General features: G+C 55.4%; 1 protein-coding gene across 4 annotated transcripts in view; it reads left to right on the forward strand.

The window, feature by feature from the left end:
• Positions 1-21,114, forward strand: part of FMNL3 (formin like 3) — a 60,307-nt gene that overhangs the window by 33,254 nt on the left and 5,939 nt on the right. For 2 of the 4 annotated variants that reach the window (XM_060166295.1, XM_060166298.1), the window contains exons 2-26: positions 240-323; positions 2,353-2,433; positions 2,702-2,778; positions 5,917-6,000; positions 8,756-8,908; positions 10,124-10,232; positions 10,413-10,489; positions 10,842-10,935; positions 12,025-12,099; positions 12,679-12,789; positions 13,089-13,238; positions 13,673-13,774; positions 14,766-15,045; positions 15,500-15,568; positions 15,658-15,782; positions 15,982-16,184; positions 17,200-17,434; positions 17,573-17,641; positions 17,770-17,850; positions 17,955-18,084; positions 18,719-18,879; positions 19,195-19,296; positions 19,658-19,750; positions 20,045-20,168; positions 20,303-20,419. In XM_060166295.1, the coding sequence (XP_060022278.1) occupies positions 240-323; positions 2,353-2,433; positions 2,702-2,778; positions 5,917-6,000; positions 8,756-8,908; positions 10,124-10,232; positions 10,413-10,489; positions 10,842-10,935; positions 12,025-12,099; positions 12,679-12,789; positions 13,089-13,238; positions 13,673-13,774; positions 14,766-15,045; positions 15,500-15,568; positions 15,658-15,782; positions 15,982-16,184; positions 17,200-17,434; positions 17,573-17,641; positions 17,770-17,850; positions 17,955-18,084; positions 18,719-18,879; positions 19,195-19,296; positions 19,658-19,750; positions 20,045-20,168; positions 20,303-20,394 (2,961 nt within the window). In that variant the 3' untranslated portion in view covers positions 20,395-20,419. The remainder of the gene's footprint in view (positions 1-239; positions 324-2,352; positions 2,434-2,701; positions 2,779-5,916; positions 6,001-8,755; positions 8,909-10,123; positions 10,233-10,412; positions 10,490-10,841; positions 10,936-12,024; positions 12,100-12,678; positions 12,790-13,088; positions 13,239-13,672; positions 13,775-14,765; positions 15,046-15,499; positions 15,569-15,657; positions 15,783-15,981; positions 16,185-17,199; positions 17,435-17,572; positions 17,642-17,769; positions 17,851-17,954; positions 18,085-18,718; positions 18,880-19,194; positions 19,297-19,657; positions 19,751-20,044; positions 20,169-20,302; positions 20,420-21,114) is intronic. The other 2 variants (XM_060166297.1, XM_060166299.1) reach the window with 2 other exon arrangements.

Raw genomic sequence — 21,114 nt, forward strand, 5'->3', positions numbered from 1 at the left:
ATAACCAATCTGTTCATTTTCATTTAAAATAAAGTTACTCTTGACTGACTAAATTGATTCCACAACCTGTGGTTTGGAAAACATTGTTCAACCAAGCTTAAGCAGATATGAAGGGGAAGCAGGAGGATGGTCATGCCTCTCTGAGCCTCCCTTATGAGCCACAGAGTGTCAGGGTGAAGCCTGAGGGACCAGGCCTAAGGGAAGCCTATCAGCCCTGTTGACTCAGGTTCTCTCCTCAGAGCTCCATGAACCTGCCTCCTGACAAAGCCCGGCTCCTGCGGCAGTATGACAACGAGAAGAAGTGGGATCTGATCTGTGACCAGGTACGGGGTTTGCAGTGGGCCCGGAAGTGGGGGGTGTGTCTTGAGCTGGAAGAGGCAGCAGGACCGTGGGCATTGACTGCAGCTCTGGGGTTCCTTGAGGAACCCTGGCCTGGGTGTGGCATCAGTCCATGCTTACTTCCTGATCCAAAACGCCTCTCCTAACAGAGACAGGGCTGGTAGGCCAAGTTCCCCTCTAGCTGCCACAAAGAACTGTCTTGATTTCTTCCCAGTGAGCAACAGCCTCAAGGAGGTTTGTGTAGGTCTGAGGTATAGGGTCTGCTGTGGAGGAGTTTGGTGTTTTTCCCAGCAGAGCTTGTTTCTGCCTTTCCCCAGGGTGAGGGCTGTCCCTGGCTGGGAAATTCAAAGCACCATTTTTCTCTCACTCTGCTCCAGACCTGGCAAATAGCAGGATTTTCCCCGTTATTTACAGGCCTCTAGGAATGAGAAGCCCCAGTCCTCTAGTCTCCTGTTCCCAAATCTCAGAACATGAGGATTGGAAGCTCTCCCTACACGAAAGTGTTTATAGACAGAAGAGAAAATAGAGATTATCACTTAGCTCAGAATCAAGAAGTAATGCCTGCGGCCTTGCTCTTTCCCCTGCCCACATTTGAAGATCACAAGTCATGAGTTTCTGAACTCAGACAGGCCTGTCTGCACTGCTGGGAGAGTTGGCTTTTAGTTCCTTACCTCTTGGGAGGTATGGAGGCACCTGGCCCAGAGTGTAGGCATTCTGTTTACCCAGCACTTTCTGATGGAGTTTTGTCATAAACATAATTTTTTTCAAGCCCTGAACAAAATCACAAAAATCACAATAGCTAACATTTACTGAGTACTTATTATGGACCAAGCACTTATATATATATATATATATATATATATATATATATATATATTTAATTCTCACAAAAACCCTCTGAGGAAGGCACTGTTACATTTTATAGAAGCAGAACCTGAGGCTCAGTAACTTGCCTTTCACTGGTAGGTGATAGAGCCAGGGCTCAGGCTGCCAACTCCGTCTGTGCTAACTATTGTGCTCCTCTGCTTCCCAAGTCATGCTGCTTGACCTAAGGTAGAATCATGCTTCAGAGAACCTAGTCCAGGTCGCTTCTTATCCAGGGAAGGCCAATTTCCTTGAATTCTGCATTAAGAAGAGTTGAGCACCTACCTGGGGTTTGGAGAACAGTAGCCCTTTGGTACTGAGTGTCTTTAATTGATAATCTCTCAGTCTTTTCTAGGTCACATAATGTCAGCTCTTTCTTAAACCTTTCCTTTTTTTCTTTCATTTGTTTTTAGGTTCTGTTTCCTAACATTATATCATTCTCCTGGACCCTCTCCATCCCCTAACTCTTCAGATATCTCCGTTGTGGAGGCCCTTACAGGACCAGAATGCTTAAAAGTTTTCCCTTGGGTCAGATGAGGGGGTTGGGCCACAATGGGGAGCCTGTGCCCTGTGTGGAAGGGGACGGAGCAGTGATCTTGCTGAAAGCAGCCTGCAGCATTTGGGGTTGCTTGGATTGTGGGGGCCTGGGACCTGGGCAAGGAGCAGAAAGTGTGTTTGCACTCCTAAGCTGTGTTAACACAGCAAAACCAGTCCAGTCCCAAGTCTGGGCTCAGGGCTCAGAAAATTGGCTTCTACAAGGCCTAGCTTCCCTCCCTTTCGCCTTCCTAACCACTGTCCATTTGCTGGCTAGGAAGTGAACAACATTTCCCAATCATGTCTTTATTTTGGATGCTGTTTAGAGCTATGTAATCCCCGCATCTTCTTAGGAAGCAGCAGGCTCTTAAAATAATTTTTAGTGTAGAAAAATATTTGAGGCTCAGGGAGTACTAACTGAAGGAGGAGAAGATGGCAACAGATGAGAAGTAGCTGAGGATAAGTCAAGAAGGGGAACCTATGGTTTGGATGATGTTAAGGGCCAGGTGATAACTTTAGGAGTCCCCTCACATCAAACACTGTGAGTGCCCTACTTCCTCAGCACTCCCCTCAGAACCTTGGGTGGCTGTGTACACACACGTGTTTCCCTTACAGGAACGATTCCAGGTGAAGAATCCTCCCCACACTTACATCCAGAAACTCCAGAGCTTCTTGGACCCCAGCGTAACTCGGAAGGTGAAGTGCGAGGCAGGGAGTCCCCGTTTTGCTGCCCTTTACAGTCCTGTGGGGCAAACCATTTGACTTGGGTTGGGACTGCTTCTGAGCAATGGGAGTTGGGTTTCTGTGTTCTGAGGCCATGGCCCTGGAGTGGCTGGCTAGTAACAGAGGGAAAGACTATAACTGCCTTCTTGTATGCCTTCCCTTTCCTTTTCTACCCCTTTTGCTTGTATTGTAAAGTTGGCTTGGGGACCTCCATCAGTGACAGAAAATTCCATGTTTACAGAAGTTCAGGAGAAGAGTGCAGGAGTCAACCAAAGTACTGAGAGAGCTGGAGATCTCACTTCGTACCAACCACATTGGGTGAGTCCGATGTGACCATCAGAGCCTTTTCACCTGGCCTCTTAGGACCTGGTTTCATCTCCCTGCCACAGGGCAGATTTGCCTCTTGAATGGCTTTTATTTCCCCAGAGAGCTTCAGACGGTTCCTTTTCTGGCTTTTCTCCCCCTCAGCTCTGCCAGCTGCTGACTGGATGCTGCTGGCAAGCCTGGGGCCTCTCCTGGGGTCCTCAGCCTGTGGCTTTGAGTGGAAGACATTCCCACAGCAGCTGAGACTGGAGTCTGCCTGTGGCCTGGGGCTGGGCCAAGGGAGGCCCAGAGAAGGCTGGGGATGGAGGAGTGTGTTGCACTGGGTAGCTGAGACCTACCTAGTTCATGGACTGTTTGGTGCCCAGAAGATTATTTGCTTGATTATAAGACAATTTTAGTTCATGAGCAGAAGCAGCTTCCTGAAGTACCAGGAAAGATCTAAGGCAGTGGGGGCCAGGAGCTGAACATCTTCCGTATTCACTGACCAGGGTACTGCCAACCCATTGACGGGGCCCCTAGAAACTACATGCGTCTTTTTTGCCAGAGAAGTGGGGAACCAGGACCTGCTGAACAGACAGAGGGCTAATGCGTGAGATACAGTGAAAGACGGCTATGGTCTCAGTTTTATAAAACTGTAACCAGCCAGAGTAAATATAGTGAAAGTGAGAGAGAGAGAGAGAGAGAGAGAGAGAGTGTGTGTGTGTGTGTGTGTGTATATGTATATGTATACACAAAGGACGGTGAGGGACACCTGATGGAGAACTGCAGGCAGGGCTACAGGCCTGACCGAGGGGCCTGGCATGAACATTGAGAGCTTACACAAGTGAGAAGTGGAGCCTGGGTTCGGGGTGGAGGTTTCTGGGCAGGTTCCAGCCCCGGGGTCCTGGGCTTCCTGAGAGCAGGGGTAGAAAGAGCCAAATGACATCATATGCCTTCCCCTCCTGTCCCCTCCCCAGGCTGAGGCTGCCTGGGGTTCTTATGGAGGCTACCTGTGTGCAGCCAGCTGCCTCAGCAACAGTGGTAGGGGAAATGGCACAGGAAAGAACAGGAAAGGGACAGTTCCTGGCCTCAGTAGCTGTGCTGGATGGCCAGAGTTGGCTTTCACACCTCTTCTGTGAACCAGACATTGAGAACTGACCTGCTTGGAAATGTGTAACTAGCCTTCACCTTTATATGGTGACGCTCACAGCAGGAAAAACTGCAGAGCCTCATCAGCTACCCCACGTGAGAGAGCAAGAGTGACACGGATGGCAGCTCCAGACGCCATCTCCCACCCTGCCTTGCTCCACAGGGCCTTTACCCCTCCCTGCTCCCTTCTCTCTCAGGCCCTCCTGTCTTGCTTATTAAGTCCTACTACGTGAGGATGGGGGTCCGCTTTTCTCAGGAGAGGGCCACAGAGCAGTGCAGGGCAGTCCCCTCTGCCTGCCCCTTCTACCTGACGCCAACCCCCCTGGCCACTGGCCAGGAGCTGGGGCCGGAGCAGCATGGTTCCCAGGCCCGGGCCTCTTGGCGGTTGGCACACAAGCTAGAGGTCTGGACCTGGTCGTTGGTTCCCAGGAGCAGCTTAGTGTCTGGCATTTTAGGAGCTCCTGTCATCCGGACTGTGGCTTCTCTGGGAGAGTTATGTGGGAGGGCCCGGATCCGTCCCGGATTTTGGGGCAGGAGGAGTTTGTCAGGCTGTCAGGCTGGGGTGTGGGTGCTTCAGGGCAGTGGGAGCCCAGGGCAAAGTAGGGAGAGGAGGATCTTGCTTCGGCAGCAGCCCGATCAGCCCCAGGCCTGCAAAGATGGGAACTCGGGCCTGGAGTGGGCGGGCTGGGAAGTAGGATTCCAGAGCCTCTCCTGCTCCTCCTCTCCCTGGTTTGTATTGGTTTGCGGCCTTGCCTAAGTGCCCTTTAACCTCTCCTCAAAGTGTCAAGATCCCGAAAATAGCAGTGTAGACTCAGACAGGAAATGAGAAGGGGGTGGGGAGCTGGAGCGCAGACAGGCAGGAAACGGGAGGCCTGTCGGCCCCCAGAGAGGAAGCTAACTTCAGGCAGCTCCGGTGTCAGTCAGCCGCAGCCAGAGCCTGCTGCCGGATCTTAGCCGGGCCTGGTGCTCTGGCCCGGCCTCTCTCTGTAGCCCGGGGTGTGGCCATCAAACATGGCGCTGGTGTTCCAGCTGTGGGGGAGAAGCGGCCTTGCAGGGCTGTTTGGCGCAGCTGGCCTAGAAGGACACCTGGACGCTCGGAGGGAACAGAGCACAGGAGAGTCAGGGTTCATCCTGAGAGTTTTATGTCTCTCTGGGTCCTGTATGTCTATAGGACAGGAATGAGCCTGTCCTGTAACAGTCCTGGGACTCGCTCCTGACTTTCCTTCCAGGGATGTCTGAGTTCAAAAGGCCTGAAGGCAGAAGGGTGAACATGCCCCGGTCCACTGTCTTTAGGGTGCCTAGTTGTCTTCCCTGCTGCCTCCCTGGTTCACCCTCTTAGTGGCCAGAGCCATTCTGGGGTTACTTGAGTTCCTGACTGTCCCCGCATCCTTTTCCTATTCTGCCAGACTCACCCTGACAAAACGCTGAAGTCCCACGTATTCCTCTGCTCACTACTTCCCAAAATACCTTTCCTTGAACTTGGTGGAGAGCCTTTTGGCCCAGTATGCCTCTGTTCCGGACTCTCTTTGACGCTCCCTGCCTGTCTTTTAACTGAGACTTCGGTCAAGTCAGGGACCTGCTGGCTTCTGTCAGGAACAGCTCTGCACGAGGGCTACAGTAAATGCTCTGTCTAACCCTCAATTCCTCCCAGGAACGTGGCATCAGGACAGTGCGCCCAGCCACGTGCTAGACACCAGAGACCTAGAAAATGATTGAGTGGGGCCCTGGCCCTTGAGGAGGGGGCTTCTGAAAGCTGGTTTGGCTAACATGGTGTTGGAAGGCCTGTACCTTTCCTTATCCCTGGCTCTGCCGCCTAGGGGCGGTCCAGGCCGGTGACGTGACCATGGCTGGGTCTGCCACAGGCTTTGATCTTCAGAATTCTCCCAGCCTGGTGCTGAGTTCCAGAGGATCCAGGAGGGGGTGTCGTTCTGTCAGAGACACCTTTTCCTCCTCCCCCTCAATCCACTTTAGCAGACCCCTCCACTGTGTTTCCTTTATCTGCAGGTGGGTGCGGGAGTTTCTGAATGATGAAAACAAAGGCCTGGACGTGCTGGTGGATTACCTGTCATTTGCCCAATGTTCCGTCATGTGAGTACCACCTGGGACGAGGGTTGGGGAACCATGAGGAAGGACATGGTCCCATTCTACTTTGACAAGGAAGGGTGAGCTTGCAGTAGTGAAGATGGGAATGGGAACCCCAGGCAGGAGGGGAGGGCCTGGGCAGCAGCGTGGGGGTGGACAGGTGGCCAAGGGGCTGTCTGAGATCAGTGAAGAATGCCAGGTGGCTGGAGTAGAAGGTGCATTTTGGGGAGCAGGAGGAGAGATGTGGAAAGGGAGCTCAGAATCGAGCCCGAAGGATCCGACTCCATGCTGGGAGCCGTCCAAGGAAATGTCCTGGCTTCTGGGAGGGAGGCCCTGTGGGATTCGTTTGCTTTGGGAGAGCTCAGTCTTCAAGAAGCAACTTTGGGTCTCCAGTTGTGAGAGGGTTACTCCAGGTCACCCCAGGAGCAGTGAGCATGACCTTTGACGCAGACTGAAAGTGAAGCATTCAGGAGCCTTTTGCAAGCAGGTGAGGGGTTTGGAGGCAGCTGGAAGTGAATTAGCGCAGAGGAGAAGGCAGTGTGGGGTAGTGGAAGGAACGAGGGCTTTCGAGTTAAGACAAAGCCCAAAGCCGGGTGTGGGTCTCTTCTGTCCTTTACTGTCTGCGTGACCTCAGGCAAGTTTGCTGAGGGCCTCCTATGTAAGAGGAGATCCATATTCCAGGGTTGCCGTAAGGATTAGATGATAACGTGTGTAAAGCAGTTGTAGTATTTGGAACATAGTCTATACTGTGGTGGCCGCTTTTTATTTGTTAGTTGTTATTATTTAAGGGGTTGCTCCCTACCATAATTACCTAAATATATGGAAAGAGGGATTATATTGACCGTTCATGGCATGGCCAGCACATGCAGACTCAGACCCAAGACTTACGTTGGCCCTCGGGTGACTGATCACCCCGGTTTGCCCGTGACTTTCCCGAGTGTTTGCGCTGAAAGTCCCGTGTCCTGGGGAACTCCTCAGTTCTGGGACTCAGCCCCAACCTCGACTTCCACTTTCCTTGCTACTGTCCTTGCCCCTGGGCTGTTCTCCTTCCTCAGCAGGTTTTCACCCTCATCTCCTTAGGGTTTCAAACTAATGCCTCTCCTAGGTTTGGCCTTTGTCATTTTTTGCAGGTCATCGCCTGTTAAAACCAAGAGTGGCCCACTCCCCATTCCCGTCCCTACAGAAGTCAAGGCTCATGATCCTCCTATCCCTTAAAAGAAACTCACTCTTTTTATAGAAAGAAATGAAAAACATTTGCTGAAGCGATTTTTTTTAAATTCAGAGCTTTTATAGAAAAAGATGTAGATTATTTTTCCAAATAAGCATATCTTGCTTCAAAAGCAAACAAATTCCAGCTGCTTGAAACCAAAATACACTGGAACCTCAGTATTGTAGTGTCCACAGCAGTACCTTTGACTGTGTTTTTAAAAGAAAGACTCGGAGCAGGTGAGGTAAGAGTGTGTGTTTTGGGAAGGGTTGAGGGGAAAAGAGCGAAGCCAAATAGAGTTTGAGTGAAGGCACTTATTTGTAAACTGCACATCCCAGCTCTGGGGAATACTACTATTCACGGAGGGAAACCACTGGCAAGTGGCTTCCCTGTCCGGGAGACTCCTCTGATGTCTGCTTGAGAGCCCTGTTAAGCATCTGATGGTCAGGGTCCGAAGTCTGCTCCTGCTTCCTTGGGAACACTCAGGCATCTGCAGATACCGCTTCCTATTTCAGAGAGCCTCGGCCTCTGTGCCTTTGACCCTGGGGCTGTGCGTGTCTGAGCAGAAGGCTCCTTGCGGGAAGAGCCTGTAGGAAATGCTTGCTCAGTCCTGGGTGACCTACTGGGGGAAGAGGACAGGAAAGAGGAGTGGGGCTTGTTTCTCAGAGGGGGTAGATCCCGATGTGGGGATATGTAAAGGAGAAGGCCTTGTGGGTTTGTGATCTTGAGCTGTCCTCCTTGCCCTGGCTATGCTCCCAAACTGCTGGTGGTGGGAGATGTCTGGTCCCAGAAGCAGGAAGTGACGTAGAAACCATCCCAACTCCTGTGGGGACTAAGGACCCCGGTTCACACCCTTGACCTGTGATTTCTTCCCCGAGGGAAGCTGAAGCCCAAGGAGCCTCTAAACCAGAAAAACCCAGAAGCCTCAAGTAGAGGCTGGAAAGAAAACCCGGTCATTAAAACCCAGTGCTAGGATGAGACCATGGTGCTTTTCCTGAACACAGAGGCCTGTCCCACTCTGGGTTTCTCGGGACCCCCATTCCCTTCCACTCAGACCTGGCCTCGTGAACCTAGTCCAGAGCCACCTGGGCCCCACCCTCAGGGCACTGAGAGGCCCCTTTGGCTGCTGCCATTTGCCCCCTAGTAATCCCTTCAGTTGGCCTGTTCCCCACCACTGCTCTGCAGGGCAGATTCTCCAAGGGGAGCGGCAGCTTCTCTGAGATGTCCCCTCTATGGCTGGGAGTGCAGAAAGTCTGCCAGCTCCCCGCGTCCCTTCGGGCCCATGGGGAGGTGACTCCTGGAGGCCAGTGGGGGGCAGCGGCTGGCCTCAGTCAGCACCCGCATCTCAGATCCCCCTCCTGGTTGCTGCCGGTGACTACTCTGCCCTCCTCGGCCCTCCTGACCAGGGTTGGGTCTCTGCTGCCCAATTCCGCTTTCTCTTCTGCTGCCCTTGCTTCTTGTTGCCCTAGACGTCTAAAGGGCGGGGGTGGGCTCGCCAGGCGGCTTGGCACTGAATTTCTCCTGTGTGTGCGCTTGTGTCCTTTCCTGCTCCAGGTTTGACTTTGAGGCTCTGGAGAGTGGTGACGATGGTGCATTTGACAAGCTCCGGTCCTGGAGCAGGTCCATCGAGGACCTGCAGCCACCCAGCGCCCTGTCAGCCCCCTTCACCAACAGCCTCGCTCGCTCTGCGCGCCAGTCTGTGCTCCGGTATGTGTGCTCTCGCTCTGCCCGCCTGCCTCCCACCCTCGTCCCCGTCCAGGTCTTGGGTGACAGCGGTGAGTGCTCATGCTCCTCCCTTCACTCTTGCTTCCAGGCTCAGCTCTCTTGCCCTCTGCCTGCCAGTCTGTCTCTGGTCTGTCCTCTCTGTCTCCTTGACTCTGCCCAGCGATCTGTCCTGGGTAAGTACGTCACCCTCGGCTGTGCCCACCCCATCTGGGGTTCCAGCCCTCCCCTCTCCTCTCCCCGTCTCTGGGGGCCCCTCATCATTCATCATTCTCACTCTGCCGTTCCTCCAGGCCTCTGGGCAGGGCTGGTCCTCACCCAGCTCCTCAGTCTTCACCAGCTGGTCCAGCACCTGCCCTCATGTCTGTTTCCCTCTGCTCTGCACGCAGCCCCATCGGCTGCCCGAAGACCAGCTCCCACCCAACCTGCTGCGCTCACCTTCCCTTCACTTCTTCCTTTAGGCCTTTTTTTTCCCTCCAAGGCTGCAGCGTGTTCATTTGTCTGTAGTATCTGAAGAGCCATCCTGCCCGGAGGCAGGTGGACGGACCGGATGATTTCTGAGAGCCCTCCTACAGAGGGAGGCTTTCCTTTGGGTCCTATGGCCCTTTCCATGGCCTCTGTCTCTCAGCCATGCTTTTCTCCCAGTCTTCTTTGGGTTTTGCCCATTCTAGTCATGCACGAGCAGATACCACTTGTGTTTCCTGTTTTTTCCATGAAACATCACTAGGGGCAAAGTCAGATATAGTCCCTAGCCCTTCTGTAGCCTTTGGGGTCTGCTCTGTCTTTTCTAGGACATAGATGTGGGATGGGAGCTAAGATGCCCCTGCCCCAAGGAATGTGTTGAAGATGCAGTGACTAGAAGGAAGAGGAAGGATGCCTCAAATGAATGTCTCCTGGACCCATCTTGAGGTCTAGGAAGGCCTACACACCTCGTGTTGTATTTTGGAGGACGTCTGGGCTTAGGATGATTTGGGCACTGGTTGTAATGCTGGGATCCTGGATAGTTAACTGACAAAGACCTGTTCCAGGGAGGTGAAAACAGTGGAGTGCCCTGCCCCCTGCACCTGCACCCCCTGCATCTCTCTGGGCTGCTGGTGCAAAGTCCTCCATCCCCCTTTTCTTCTGCTGCTGAGGGGCAGCCTGCTGTCTGGGTGATGGCAAGTGCTTCTAGACCCTTCACCAGCAGCCCCTCTCCCCCAGGTATAGCACTCTCCCTGGGCGCAGGGCGCTGAAGAACTCCCGCCTGGTGAGCCAGAAGGATGACGTCCACGTCTGTATCCTTTGTCTCAGAGCCATCATGAACTATCAGGTAAGGCAACAGCACTAGCCACGGGTGCTCTGCCTCATCTCCCGCACCAGGAGAGCTAGGAAGGCACTAGCTTGTAAAAGACAGGTTTGCTGTTGGGCCTGCAGTCAGGGAGCTCCGGCTGGGATCTGTCTTCCCCACCGTCATGGTCTCCCCTCCTCCTGTCCTTTCCCTTTGCTACAGTATGGATTCAACCTGGTCATGTCCCACCCTCACGCTGTCAATGAGATTGCGCTCAGCCTCAACAACAAGAATCCAAGGTGAGTTCCTTCCCTCCCCTTTCCTCCCCGCTCTGCCCAGGACTCTGGAGAACTGGGCTGCACTTGTCCCTGCCAAGAAGTCCCGCCTGGCCTCGGGTCCTGCGGCTTAGGTCAGCGCCTTGGTTTGGCCCCTCACCTCTGCTGGAGGAGGAGTGTTCTGCTCTCCTCTGGTCTACACAGCTTAGGGAGGGAGAAAGCCTGCCTTCCCCTGCCTTCTTTCCCAAACCCACCCTCTCCCTCACCACCGAGGCTGTCTCTACTCTCTTGAAAGGACTCACCCAGTTGTGGAAGCGAGCTGTGTGGTGGCCAGGGTCAGGGGCTAGGGTGTTAATCTTCATTCTCCACCCCTTAGGACCAAAGCACTTGTCTTAGAGCTCCTGGCAGCCGTGTGTTTGGTACGGGGAGGTCACGAAATCATTCTTGCTGCCTTTGACAATTTCAAAGAGGTCAGTTTCCTATACCCGTGTGTGTGCGTGCGTGCGTGTGTGTGTGTGTGTGTGTGTTTTTGGCGGGGAGGAGGTGTGAGCCAGGTAGGTAAGCGCCCTTTCCTGTGATCTCACACATGCTAGGGATTTTAACAGCCTAGTGCTTTTAGCTAGGTATTCTGCCCCCTGCTTTTTTAAACCAAAACCAAAACTTCATTCTTACTAGACCTTGTGCCGGGAAAGCTCCTGACTGGCCAGCGAAGGATGCCCTCACTTGAGGGCTATAGTCCAGCATTTCTAACCTGCTGTGCAGCAGAATACCTGAAGAGCGTGTGTTAAATGCACAGGCCCCTGGGAGGCCTGGCCATCTGTGCGTTAACAGGCTCCCCAGGCCGTTCTGAGGCAGTGAACCCACTGGTAGAACCCGAGGCAGTGATATTTGTAGTGGGAGGAGAAGGCAAGCAGGGATCCTCCTGGGGTGTTGGCTGTCATTGGTGAGGGGAGAGGGAGCTCCTACTTGGAATTCCCCAGACTTGGCCTGGCTTTGAAACCCCCATCTGCTTGAACATAGGATTCCTCGGCATACAGCTGCAGCTGCTGGTCCCACCTCTTCCTCCTTTTTGGACCTCTTCCCTAGCATCCATTGTTCAAGCCAGGAAATGGCTTTTCCTCCTTGAAGCCAGAGGCTCAGAGGAGTCTCTGGACCCCTCTCAGCACAGAGGCTTTCCTGCACCCAGGCCTCTCTCCTGCGTCCCCACTAGGACTTCAGCCTCCTGCCTCAGCCATGGCCTCCAACCTTCCTCCACCCTCCCTCTTTCCTTCAATAGCTCGGCAACACCAGGCCCCTGTGTTTCTTCTTGGCCTACACTCAGAGGCACCCAGAGCCCAGACTAAGGGCACACGCTTTACTGAGCTCCCTCAGGGACCCAGAGCAGATGCCAGGTCCCAGGCTTTCTTCTATCATGTCCCAAGTGACCCGTTACATAGAAAGAATTGTGGTTACACTTGGTCTGTACCAGTCCCTTTGCTGGATGTTCCTGGGAACCAGGGCTCAAGGGCTTGGGTTCTGCATGGGACAGATCCTGTTACTGAGAAAGTTTGCTTGTTCAGGTATGCAAGGAGTTGCACCGCTTTGAGAAGCTGATGGAGTATTTCCGGAATGAGGACAGCAACATCGACTTCATGGTGAGGAGCTGGTCCTGGGTCAGGTGCATGCCCAGCAGGGCCGCCCACTCCTTGAGAACGGGGCTGAGCCGACAGTGTACTCTGACGTTCTGTGTAGGACCCAGAGTGGTTCTCTTCTCAGCAAACGCTCCTCATCCACTCACTCACTCACCCCAGAAAGCTTTTAGAAACTCCAGGACAATTTCTGTCTTGGGTCTGCCTCCTTTCCCACTTTGTGTGGCCGCACTGTCCCTGATTTGGACCCTTTCTGAGCTGCTTTCCTCTTCCCCAGCTTCTCCTCTAGTTTCACTTCCCTTCAGTCTAGGGTATACAGCTAGTAGGGTTGTCTCAAGGAATACCTGCTGGTGTGCAAAGGAAATCCGCCAAATCTTCACGTACACCTATTTCTCATGTAATTTACTTGTCTTCGTAAAATGAATATTAAGTTCGACGTTTTCTAAGTTAAAATTCTCTTATTGCTCCCTGAAAGACGTACCTTTTTTACTCCTTTTGATGATCCACCTGATGATGCTGGCTCTAACAGCCGCCTCCCCTCCGTGTCTCGGCTCTCTCTGCCCCTCTGGGCTGCTCCTTCCCCAGGTGGCCTGCATGCAGTTTATCAACATCGTGGTGCACTCGGTGGAGGACATGAACTTCCGGGTCCACCTGCAGTATGAGTTTACAAAGCTGGGGCTGGAGGAGTTCCTGCAGGTGAGCTGGGCTGGAGTCCTCACGGGATGAGGCACTTCGGGGAAGAGGACCAGCTTAGCTGTATCACGAGGAGTTTTTCTTTTACAAGAGCCTAGTCATGGATGCTCCTGGCACCCTGCCTGTCTTCTGTGACCTGGGACTCTGGCCTTTGCGCAGAGGGCTCCTCAGTCGGTCAGCTCCGCAGGGCGAGAATCTGACACGGCTATAGTAGGAGCTCCCTGGGTCCTAGGCTCTAGGAAGGGGTCATGGAGGCTGATGAGGAGGCTCCCCCAACTACTACTCTCTCTGCTTTCCCCCAGAAGTCAAGGCACACAGAGAGCGAGAAGCTGCAGGTGCAGATCCAGGCATACCTGGACAACGTGTTTGATGTGGGGGGTTTGCTGGAGGATGCCGAGACCAAGAATGTGGCCCTGGAGAAGGTGGAAGAGCTGGAGGAGCATGTGTCCCATGTAGGTGGTCCTCCTTTGCTGCCAGAGCCACTGTTGGGGGTGGGGAGAGAGTGGGGACATCTGAGTCCCAGGAATCCTGAGCTGACCTGCTTACCTCCCGATTGAGCCTCAGGGAAGCCTCAGAATCCACTGGGGCTCTCTAGCGCACGCTCTGGCTGAGACACTAGTTCATCCGCGGTGGAACACACATTGACCTCAGGACTGGGTGTGAGGTGGCCTCAGGCTCGAGAGAGGCAGATGTGGCCATTTGTCTTGCACTATTTCATGTGGTCTCAGACCCTGGGCTCACAGGAGTGACCTAGGGAAGCCACTGGGCCAAGCTGCCTTTGGGGCCCTGGGTGGAGGGGTCGGGCCTGGGTCCTGACTGGGGTTCAGACTGTGCTGAGTGCCAAGACTTTAGGGCCATCCCCAAACCTGCCCTTTTCATCCTGCAGCTCACAGAGAAGCTTCTGGACCTAGAGAATGAGAACATGATGCGTGTGGCAGAGCTAGAGAAGCAGCTGCTGCAGCGGGAGAAGGAACTCGAGAGCATCAAGGTACCAGGTTACGTGGGGAAGGGAGCCCCTGACTGGTACTGGGTGCTGGGGCCTGGGGAGCTTGCTTTTCGTTCCATGTCAGTCATGTCAAGTCCTCGAGCATCCAGATATTAATTCACTCCTGAGGCACTTGAATGTGGGTGGGCTGATGATTTCACCCCATGTTTTAGCTGGAGAGGGAAGCTGGAGCCAGAGTGGGCCAGACACACACACAGGAGGGTGGGAGCAGGTGGGGCACCTCTGGAGCCCCTGTCTCCTCCTGCCAGCCCACCCCCATTGCTTCTCCCTCACCTGCACCTCCACGTGCTTCCCCAGCCCAGCACAATGAACAGGCTCAGAACAGCCCAGGTACTTGGGGCTGTTTATCAGGATATCTACCAGGTATTCCAGATTGGAGAGCAGGGCCTCCTCACATCTCGGTGTCTTCTCTGTCCCTCACCTAACTTTTTGTTAGTTATAAAATCATGCCCCAACCCATCTCTTCTTCCACAGGAATACAATTACGCTGGCTCTGTTGAGCTCAGTACATACCTGCCAAGCCCCTGCTAAGAGTCTGAAGCGCTGAGTCGGGAGTATGGAGGATACAGAGGTGGCTAAGGCAGGGTCTTGTCTGTAGGGGGCTTCCAATTGAGCGACTGTACAAACCAAATGGAATGAGAGCAGGACTGAGGCACAGAGGGCTGAGACTGCCATAGCAGGCTGCTGGTGGGTTAAGGAGAGTTTCACAAGGGCAGCCTTCTACCTGGGCCTTGAGGGACCAGTGAGACTGGGCTGGAGCAGTGAGGAAGGACACTGCAGGGCGCCAGCCAAGCAGGCTTGCTCTTCCGCCCCCCTCTTTTGTTCTGCTGCATTCCAGTTTTCCGTGGGTTTCTGCCGCTCTCTGCCTCTGAGTACCCTCCTGGAGACCCTTGGGTAGGAAGTCTCACTCCCAGGAGCATCGCCTGCTGCGCTTTCAGGTGCTCTTTTCTTAATGGTGCTGTCTGCCCAATAGGAGACTTACGAGAACACGAGCCACCAGGTACACACCCTGCGGCGGCTCATTAAAGAGAAGGAGGAGGCCTTCCAGCGCCGATGCCACTTGGAGCCCACCGCCCGGGACCTAGAGTCAGTGGGCAGCGAGGCCCTGGCCCGGGTAGGCCCTGAGGAACTGAATGAGGGCATGCCCCCCTCCGACCTGGACCTCCTGGTTCCGGCCCCGCCCCCCGAGGAGGCCCTACCTCTGCCTCCGCCGCCGGCTCCTCCCTTGCCCCCTCCACCTCCCCCGTTACCAGGTAAGCAGGACCCTTACCTGGTAAAAGGCAAGAGGTGCAGCCTTATTGTGGGGCCAGACCAAAGGCCCAGTCAGCAGCATCTCCACAGGGAGAAACTGGGGATGTGGCTGGAAGGATGTAAAGTCAGGTGGGAGAGGCTGAGGGAGGGTTAGAATCTGAGGGAGGCTCAGATTACTAGGGAAGGGATGTCTATGAGCAGACGTGGATCTGTTTTAAGGAGCGTAAAGATGCTGCTCCCGATTCCTCTGAAGACCTCCAAGGAGAGGGCTTAGACCAAAGCAGGGGAGAGTGGGTCAGAGACCGCACGACCTGACCCGTCAGTTAGGACCCCTGGGAGCCACTTGGGCAGGGAGTTCATGCAGCCTCCTTCCCTGGTAGTCTTTAAGGACAGGTAGGGCGGACAGAGGGGAGTCTCTTGGCCCCTGGGTCACTGTGCTATTTCTTCTTTTCCCAGACAAGTGTCCCCCAGCCCCACCTCTCCCCGGCGCTGCTCCCTCTGTGGTGTTGACAGTAGGCCTGTCAGGTGAGTGTCCCGAGGGCTCTGGGCAGGGCTAGTGGGACCGAGGGAGTGTGTCCTTGGCTCCTGCCTCACTGATCCTCCTTCCAAATTAGCCATTCGCATTAAGAAACCCATCAAGACCAAGTTCCGGCTGCCTGTCTTCAACTGGACAGCACTGAAACCCAACCAGATCAGCGGCACTGTCTTTAGCGAACTTGATGATGAGAAGATCTTGGAGGTAGCAGGGCCTGGGGCCCTCAGGGCTGGGGTTGGGAGCTGGGGCCCAGGTTGCCCTTTAAGGTAGATCTCTTGGCTTTGGAAGAGCCCTCAGACTCAGCCCTCCATGTACCAGAGCTGAGCTGATGCTGGTGTGCTGCCAGCGGGTCCTCTTGTAGGATGAGGCCACAGCATTTTCCCTTCTCATCAACTCCTGCCAGGACCTGGATCTGGACAAGTTTGAAGAACTGTTCAAGACAAAAGCCCAGGGCCCTGCCCTTGACCTCATCTGCTCCAAGAACAAGACAGCACAAAAGGCTGCCAGCAAGGTGACCCTGCTGGAAGCCAATCGTGCCAAGAACCTGGCCATCACCCTCCGCAAGGCTGGCCGCTCAGCTGAGGAGATCTGCAGGGCCATCCACACGTGAGGCTCCCACTGACCTTGCCCTGGTCCCCAGCTAGTTGGTAACCCACCTAGGATCTCCACCTAGGATCCTAGCCTTCCCTGGATTCCAGGGCATTGACAGAACTCCCTCAGTCATCCAGTGGCTTGGCCAGAATTTACTGCATCTGTGCTGTGTGCCAGGCACTGTGTGAGGTGCTGGGGAGTCAGCCCGGACCTTCATTCAAGGAGCTCCTAGCCTAGGGCTTCCCTGGTGGCACAGTGGTTGAGAGTCCGCCTGCCGATGCAGGGGACACGGGTTCGTGCCCTGGTCCGGGAAGATCCCACATGCCGCGGAGCAGCTGGGCCCGTGAGCCATGGCCGCTGAGCCTGCGCGTCCAGAGCCTGTGCTCCGCAACGGGAGAGGCCACAACAGTGAGAGGCCCGCGTACCGCAAAAAAAAAAAAAAAGAAAAAAAAAGGAGCTCCCAGTCTAATGGGAACAGTCCAGTAACACTGGGTGACAACACCAAGGTAGTGGAGGTACAGGCAGCTTTGGGAGAACAGGGAGGGCTAGGTAGCTGAGCTTGGTGATCAGGGAAGGCTTCCTGGAGGAGGTGATGTCTCACTTGCAACCTGAAGGATGTATATGAACTCCAGGTCAGGGCCTGGAGGGAGAGGCATGGTGCCCTGAGTACTGAAAATTGACTCTGGCTTTAGTGTAAGGAGGGGAGTAGGAGAGACAGAGTAGAGAGGCGAGCAGAAGTCTTGCAGGCTGGGCCTCGTAAGCCACGTCCGGGTGTTAAGACTTCTCCCTAGTTGCAGAGGGAAGACGTTGAAGGGTTCTTAAACAGGGCATGGAATGTGACCCTAGGATTACTACTGGTGCTGAGTAACACCAGCCCTGGAGTTACTGGAGGTGAGACAGTGAGTCCTCTGCCTCTGGCTGTGTGGTGCTCAAGACCCCACCCTCCGTCCTTGTAGGAGCTGGAAAATGAAGGGATGACAGATAATGTGGGCAAAGGCAAGACCTGAGGTGGTTCCTCCCTCCTACACAGGTTTGACCTCCAGACACTACCCGTGGACTTCGTGGAGTGCCTGATGCGCTTCCTGCCCACAGAGGCTGAGGTGAAGCTGCTGCGGCAATACGAGCGGGAGCGGCAGCCCCTGGAGGAGCTGGCGGCCGAGGACCGCTTCATGCTGCTCTTCAGCAAGGTGGAGCGGCTGACCCAGCGAATGGCTGGCATGGCCTTCCTGGGCAACTTCCAGGACAACCTGCAGATGCTCACGCCGGTACGGCCCCCACCTGTATCATGGTTGTCTGCGGCCGCCCCTCTGCCCTTTACCTGCTAGTCCCCTCCCCTGCCAGCCCCTCCCTGACTTTGCCGCATCCCAGCATGGGGTCACTCAGCTATTCATCTTGCCTTCCAGCAACTCAACGCCATCATTGCAGCCTCTGCCTCCGTCAAGTCCTCACAGAAGCTGAAGCAGATGTTGGAGGTGGGGAGAGGTTGGGGATGGAGGTGCCGGGGCTTCCCGGGTCCTGGGTGGGGGCCTGGCGCTATAGAGAGAGGAGGAAGGAGCCCTCGGGTCTTGCCCTGAGTTCTTCCCGTGCCTCCTTTGGACAGATCATACTTGCCCTGGGGAACTACATGAACAGCAGCAAGCGGGGAGCTGTGTATGGCTTCAAGCTCCAGAGCCTGGATCTGGTGAGATGGTGGGGACAGCAAGCGGCCAGGAAGCTGGATGGGGCAGCGGCTGGGGCGCCAGGGTGTTCAGCCCTCTTGCACTGACCGCTGTCCCCCTCTACCAGCTGCTGGACACCAAGTCCACTGACAGGAAGATGACACTGCTGCATTTCATCGCCCTGACAGTAAAGGAGAAATACCCAGACCTGGCTAACTTCTGGCATGAGCTGCACTTTGTGGAGAAAGCTGCGGCAGGTGAGGGGAGCCTGGCCCAGGGAGCCTGCCTCGCGTCCAGCTCAGGACAATCCCTGGAAGCTATGAGGAGGGGGAGCACTTGGGTGCCTTTCTTTCTTGCTTTTGTTTTCTTTTTTCTGACCACTTCAAAGTTTTCCGCTGGGGCCATGGGCAGGGGCCACCCCAGAGGGAGCCTTCCTACAGGCACCAGGCCCCACCCAGCCCTTTCCACTTGGGTGCTGTGGGAGCTGGAAGGAAAGGGCAGCGGTGGCTCTTCACTGCCAACTCCCCCAAGCTGGCCCCAGAGCCTGTGTCTCTGTGATGTATGGGAAGTGCTTAGAAAACCCATAAAGCCCCCCACAGACATAGGGTGGCTGTTATTTTTGCCCCCCTCGTGAAACTGGGGCAGGCCTGGGGCAGCTCTGTTTTGGAGCCCAGCAGTCTGCGGCTCACCTTCCCTTGCTACCTTCGGGGTCATGAGCCCACGGCCTCTTTTCCTTTTCCTTGCCCCTGTGAGAGCTTGGCTAGCTTGGTTTGCCCCTCTCCGTCCACGCTGGTAGCTCTGGAAGGGGGGCGTGAGGAACCGAGTGAGCCCATGCTGAGCGGGAGGGCTGGAGCTGGCTGTAGTCCTCAGCCCGGGCTCTGGTGACAACAGTGTCCCTGGAGAACGTGCTGCTAGACGTGAAGGAGCTGGGCCGGGGCATGGAGCTGATTCGGCGGGAGTGCAGCATACATGACAACAGCGTCCTGCGCAGCTTCCTTAGCACCAACGAAGGCAAACTGGACAAGCTCCAGCGCGATGCCAAGACAGCTGAGGTGAGCACAGGGTGGAGGTGGGTGGGAGAGGCTGGGGCCAAGGTGCCGTGAGCCTCTGGCAGGCTTAGTTCTGGTTCTTGGGTCAGAGAACTTTTGTCAAGCAGCTGGCTGGCTGATCGTGGGGAGAGGGGGCGCTGGGGATGGCAGGCAGCTGCCTCTGGAGACGCACTCTAGGGGGCTTGGCGAGCCCCTAGTTCTTTGCCCTCACACAGGGGCTGTGGGGGGCTGCGGCTTCCTGTGGGCCTCCTGCCCCTGCTGGGAGCCGGGCTTCTCCTTCCCCGCCAGGCTGACCCCTTCTGCCCACCCCCTCCCCAGGAGGCCTACAATGCTGTTGTGCGCTACTTTGGTGAGAGTCCCAAGACCACGCCTCCTTCTGTATTCTTCCCAGTATTTGTCCGATTCATTCGTTCTTACAAGGTGAGCAGAAGAGAGACTTTTAAAGAGGAGTTTGGCTGAGAGAAAACTGGTAGGGGGAGAGAGGGCTGGGCTTCAGGCTTGGGCCTTTTCCGTCTCCTCCTCTGAGTCCTGCGAGGGAGCGATGGAAGCTGGCCACAGGCCTCTTAGCTGTGAACTGGTGGGCAGGGTGGGGGCCCAGGCCCTTCCTGTCATTGTTTGGGGCAGGAAGTGCCCCTCCAGAGAGTGGCCACCTGGGGTTGCTGGTCCCACTGACACCCACTCTCCACCCTCAGTGTCAGCCCCTCCCCTCACAGCTCACAGCCCCTGTGACTGACACACACACACACACACACACACACACACCATCTTTCATGGTTCTTAGGAAGCAGAACAAGAGAATGAAGCCCGTAAGAAGCAGGAGGAGGTAATGCGGGAGAAGCAGCTGGCTCAGGAAGCCAAGAAACTGGATGCCAAGGTGGGTGGGACCAAGAACTGGGGCCTGGAAAACACGGCAAAGGATTAGGAGGGGGTGGAGCAGAGAGCTGGAGAGGAGATGGAGAACTGGAGCCCACAGACCACCCAGAGGGCCTGATGATGGAGTCCAGAGGGATGGAGAGGGGGGCTATGGGAGGGGATTCCTAGGCAATGATGGGGGCTGGGCTGGCGGGTGAGCACAATCAAGGGCATCCTCAGACTGCATCTCGGGGCAGGAACCAGCCCCGTGGTACGTTAGCGGTGACTCCCTTTCTCTTCAAATGCTCGGCTCTAGACCCCATCCCAGCGGAACAAGTGGCAACAGCAGGAGCTAATTGCAGAGTTGAGGCGGCGCCAGGCCAAGGAGCACCGGCCTGTTTACGAGGGGAAGGATGGTACCATTGAGGACATCATCACAGGTGGGGCCCTTTTCCATCCCTGGTTCCTGGCCACTGGGCCCAGCTCCCAAACCCCAACCATAGCCCTTTGGGCCCTCCTCCTCCTACCCAACCCCCATGGGGCCTGACCACTGTGTCTCTCTCCTGGGCCACAGTGCTGAAGAGTGTCCCTTTCACGGCCCGTACTGCCAAGCGGGGCTCACGCTTCTTCTGCGATGCAGCCCATCATGATGAGTCAAACTGTTAACCCCCAAGGCTGGGGCCCTTGACAGGTACTGGGCACCACAGTTGCCCTCTCTGCATGCCCACCTCCCAGGACTCCTGCTGGGTCCCACAGGCGCCTCCTCTCCTGCATGACTTGGAACCATCCTCTGGCAGCCCCGTGGTGATGGGGACACATACTCCTTCCCTTGCATGCCCCATGCTCTGAGAAGCATGGCTTATCCCCTGCATGTGCCCTCAGGGAAGTGGTTATCTCTCCCACTAATGCTGTCTGGCTTCTACTAAGACCTAAGGGGTAGGGAGTTGCCAAAACAGGCAGGACCAGGCACGCCACCGCCGCTGATCACAGAGGCTGAGAGTCTCTGGTCCTGGGCCCAGGTATCATTTGTCCTTGTCTCCTGTAAGAGCTCTGGCAGTGGCTTCTGCCCAGGGGCATCAGATGACCCTTGACCTCTGTTTCCTGATATCCAATCTGCCTGGGGTCTCTTCCCAGCTTCTAGATCTTGCTGAGTCCACCTTGTTTCTGTCACTCCCCAGTGGCCTCTAGTACCCCCACCTGTTCTTCTGAATGTGCAGAGCCCGCCCCAGAAATCTCCCTGACCATCCCCTCCAGTCTGTCTTTCATCTTCTCCCTCATCGACCTCACGGCTGGCTCTTGGCTGGCCCTGCCTGTGCGGCTGGGCCCTCAGAAGGTGGGCCTGGCCCAGCCTCCCTGCCTGTTCACAGGCCTCTGTTTCCCCTACAG

The sequence above is a fragment of the Lagenorhynchus albirostris genome, chromosome 11 (assembly GCF_949774975.1).
Source record: "Lagenorhynchus albirostris chromosome 11, mLagAlb1.1, whole genome shotgun sequence".
Classification (NCBI taxonomy): domain Eukaryota; kingdom Metazoa; phylum Chordata; class Mammalia; order Artiodactyla; family Delphinidae; genus Lagenorhynchus; species Lagenorhynchus albirostris.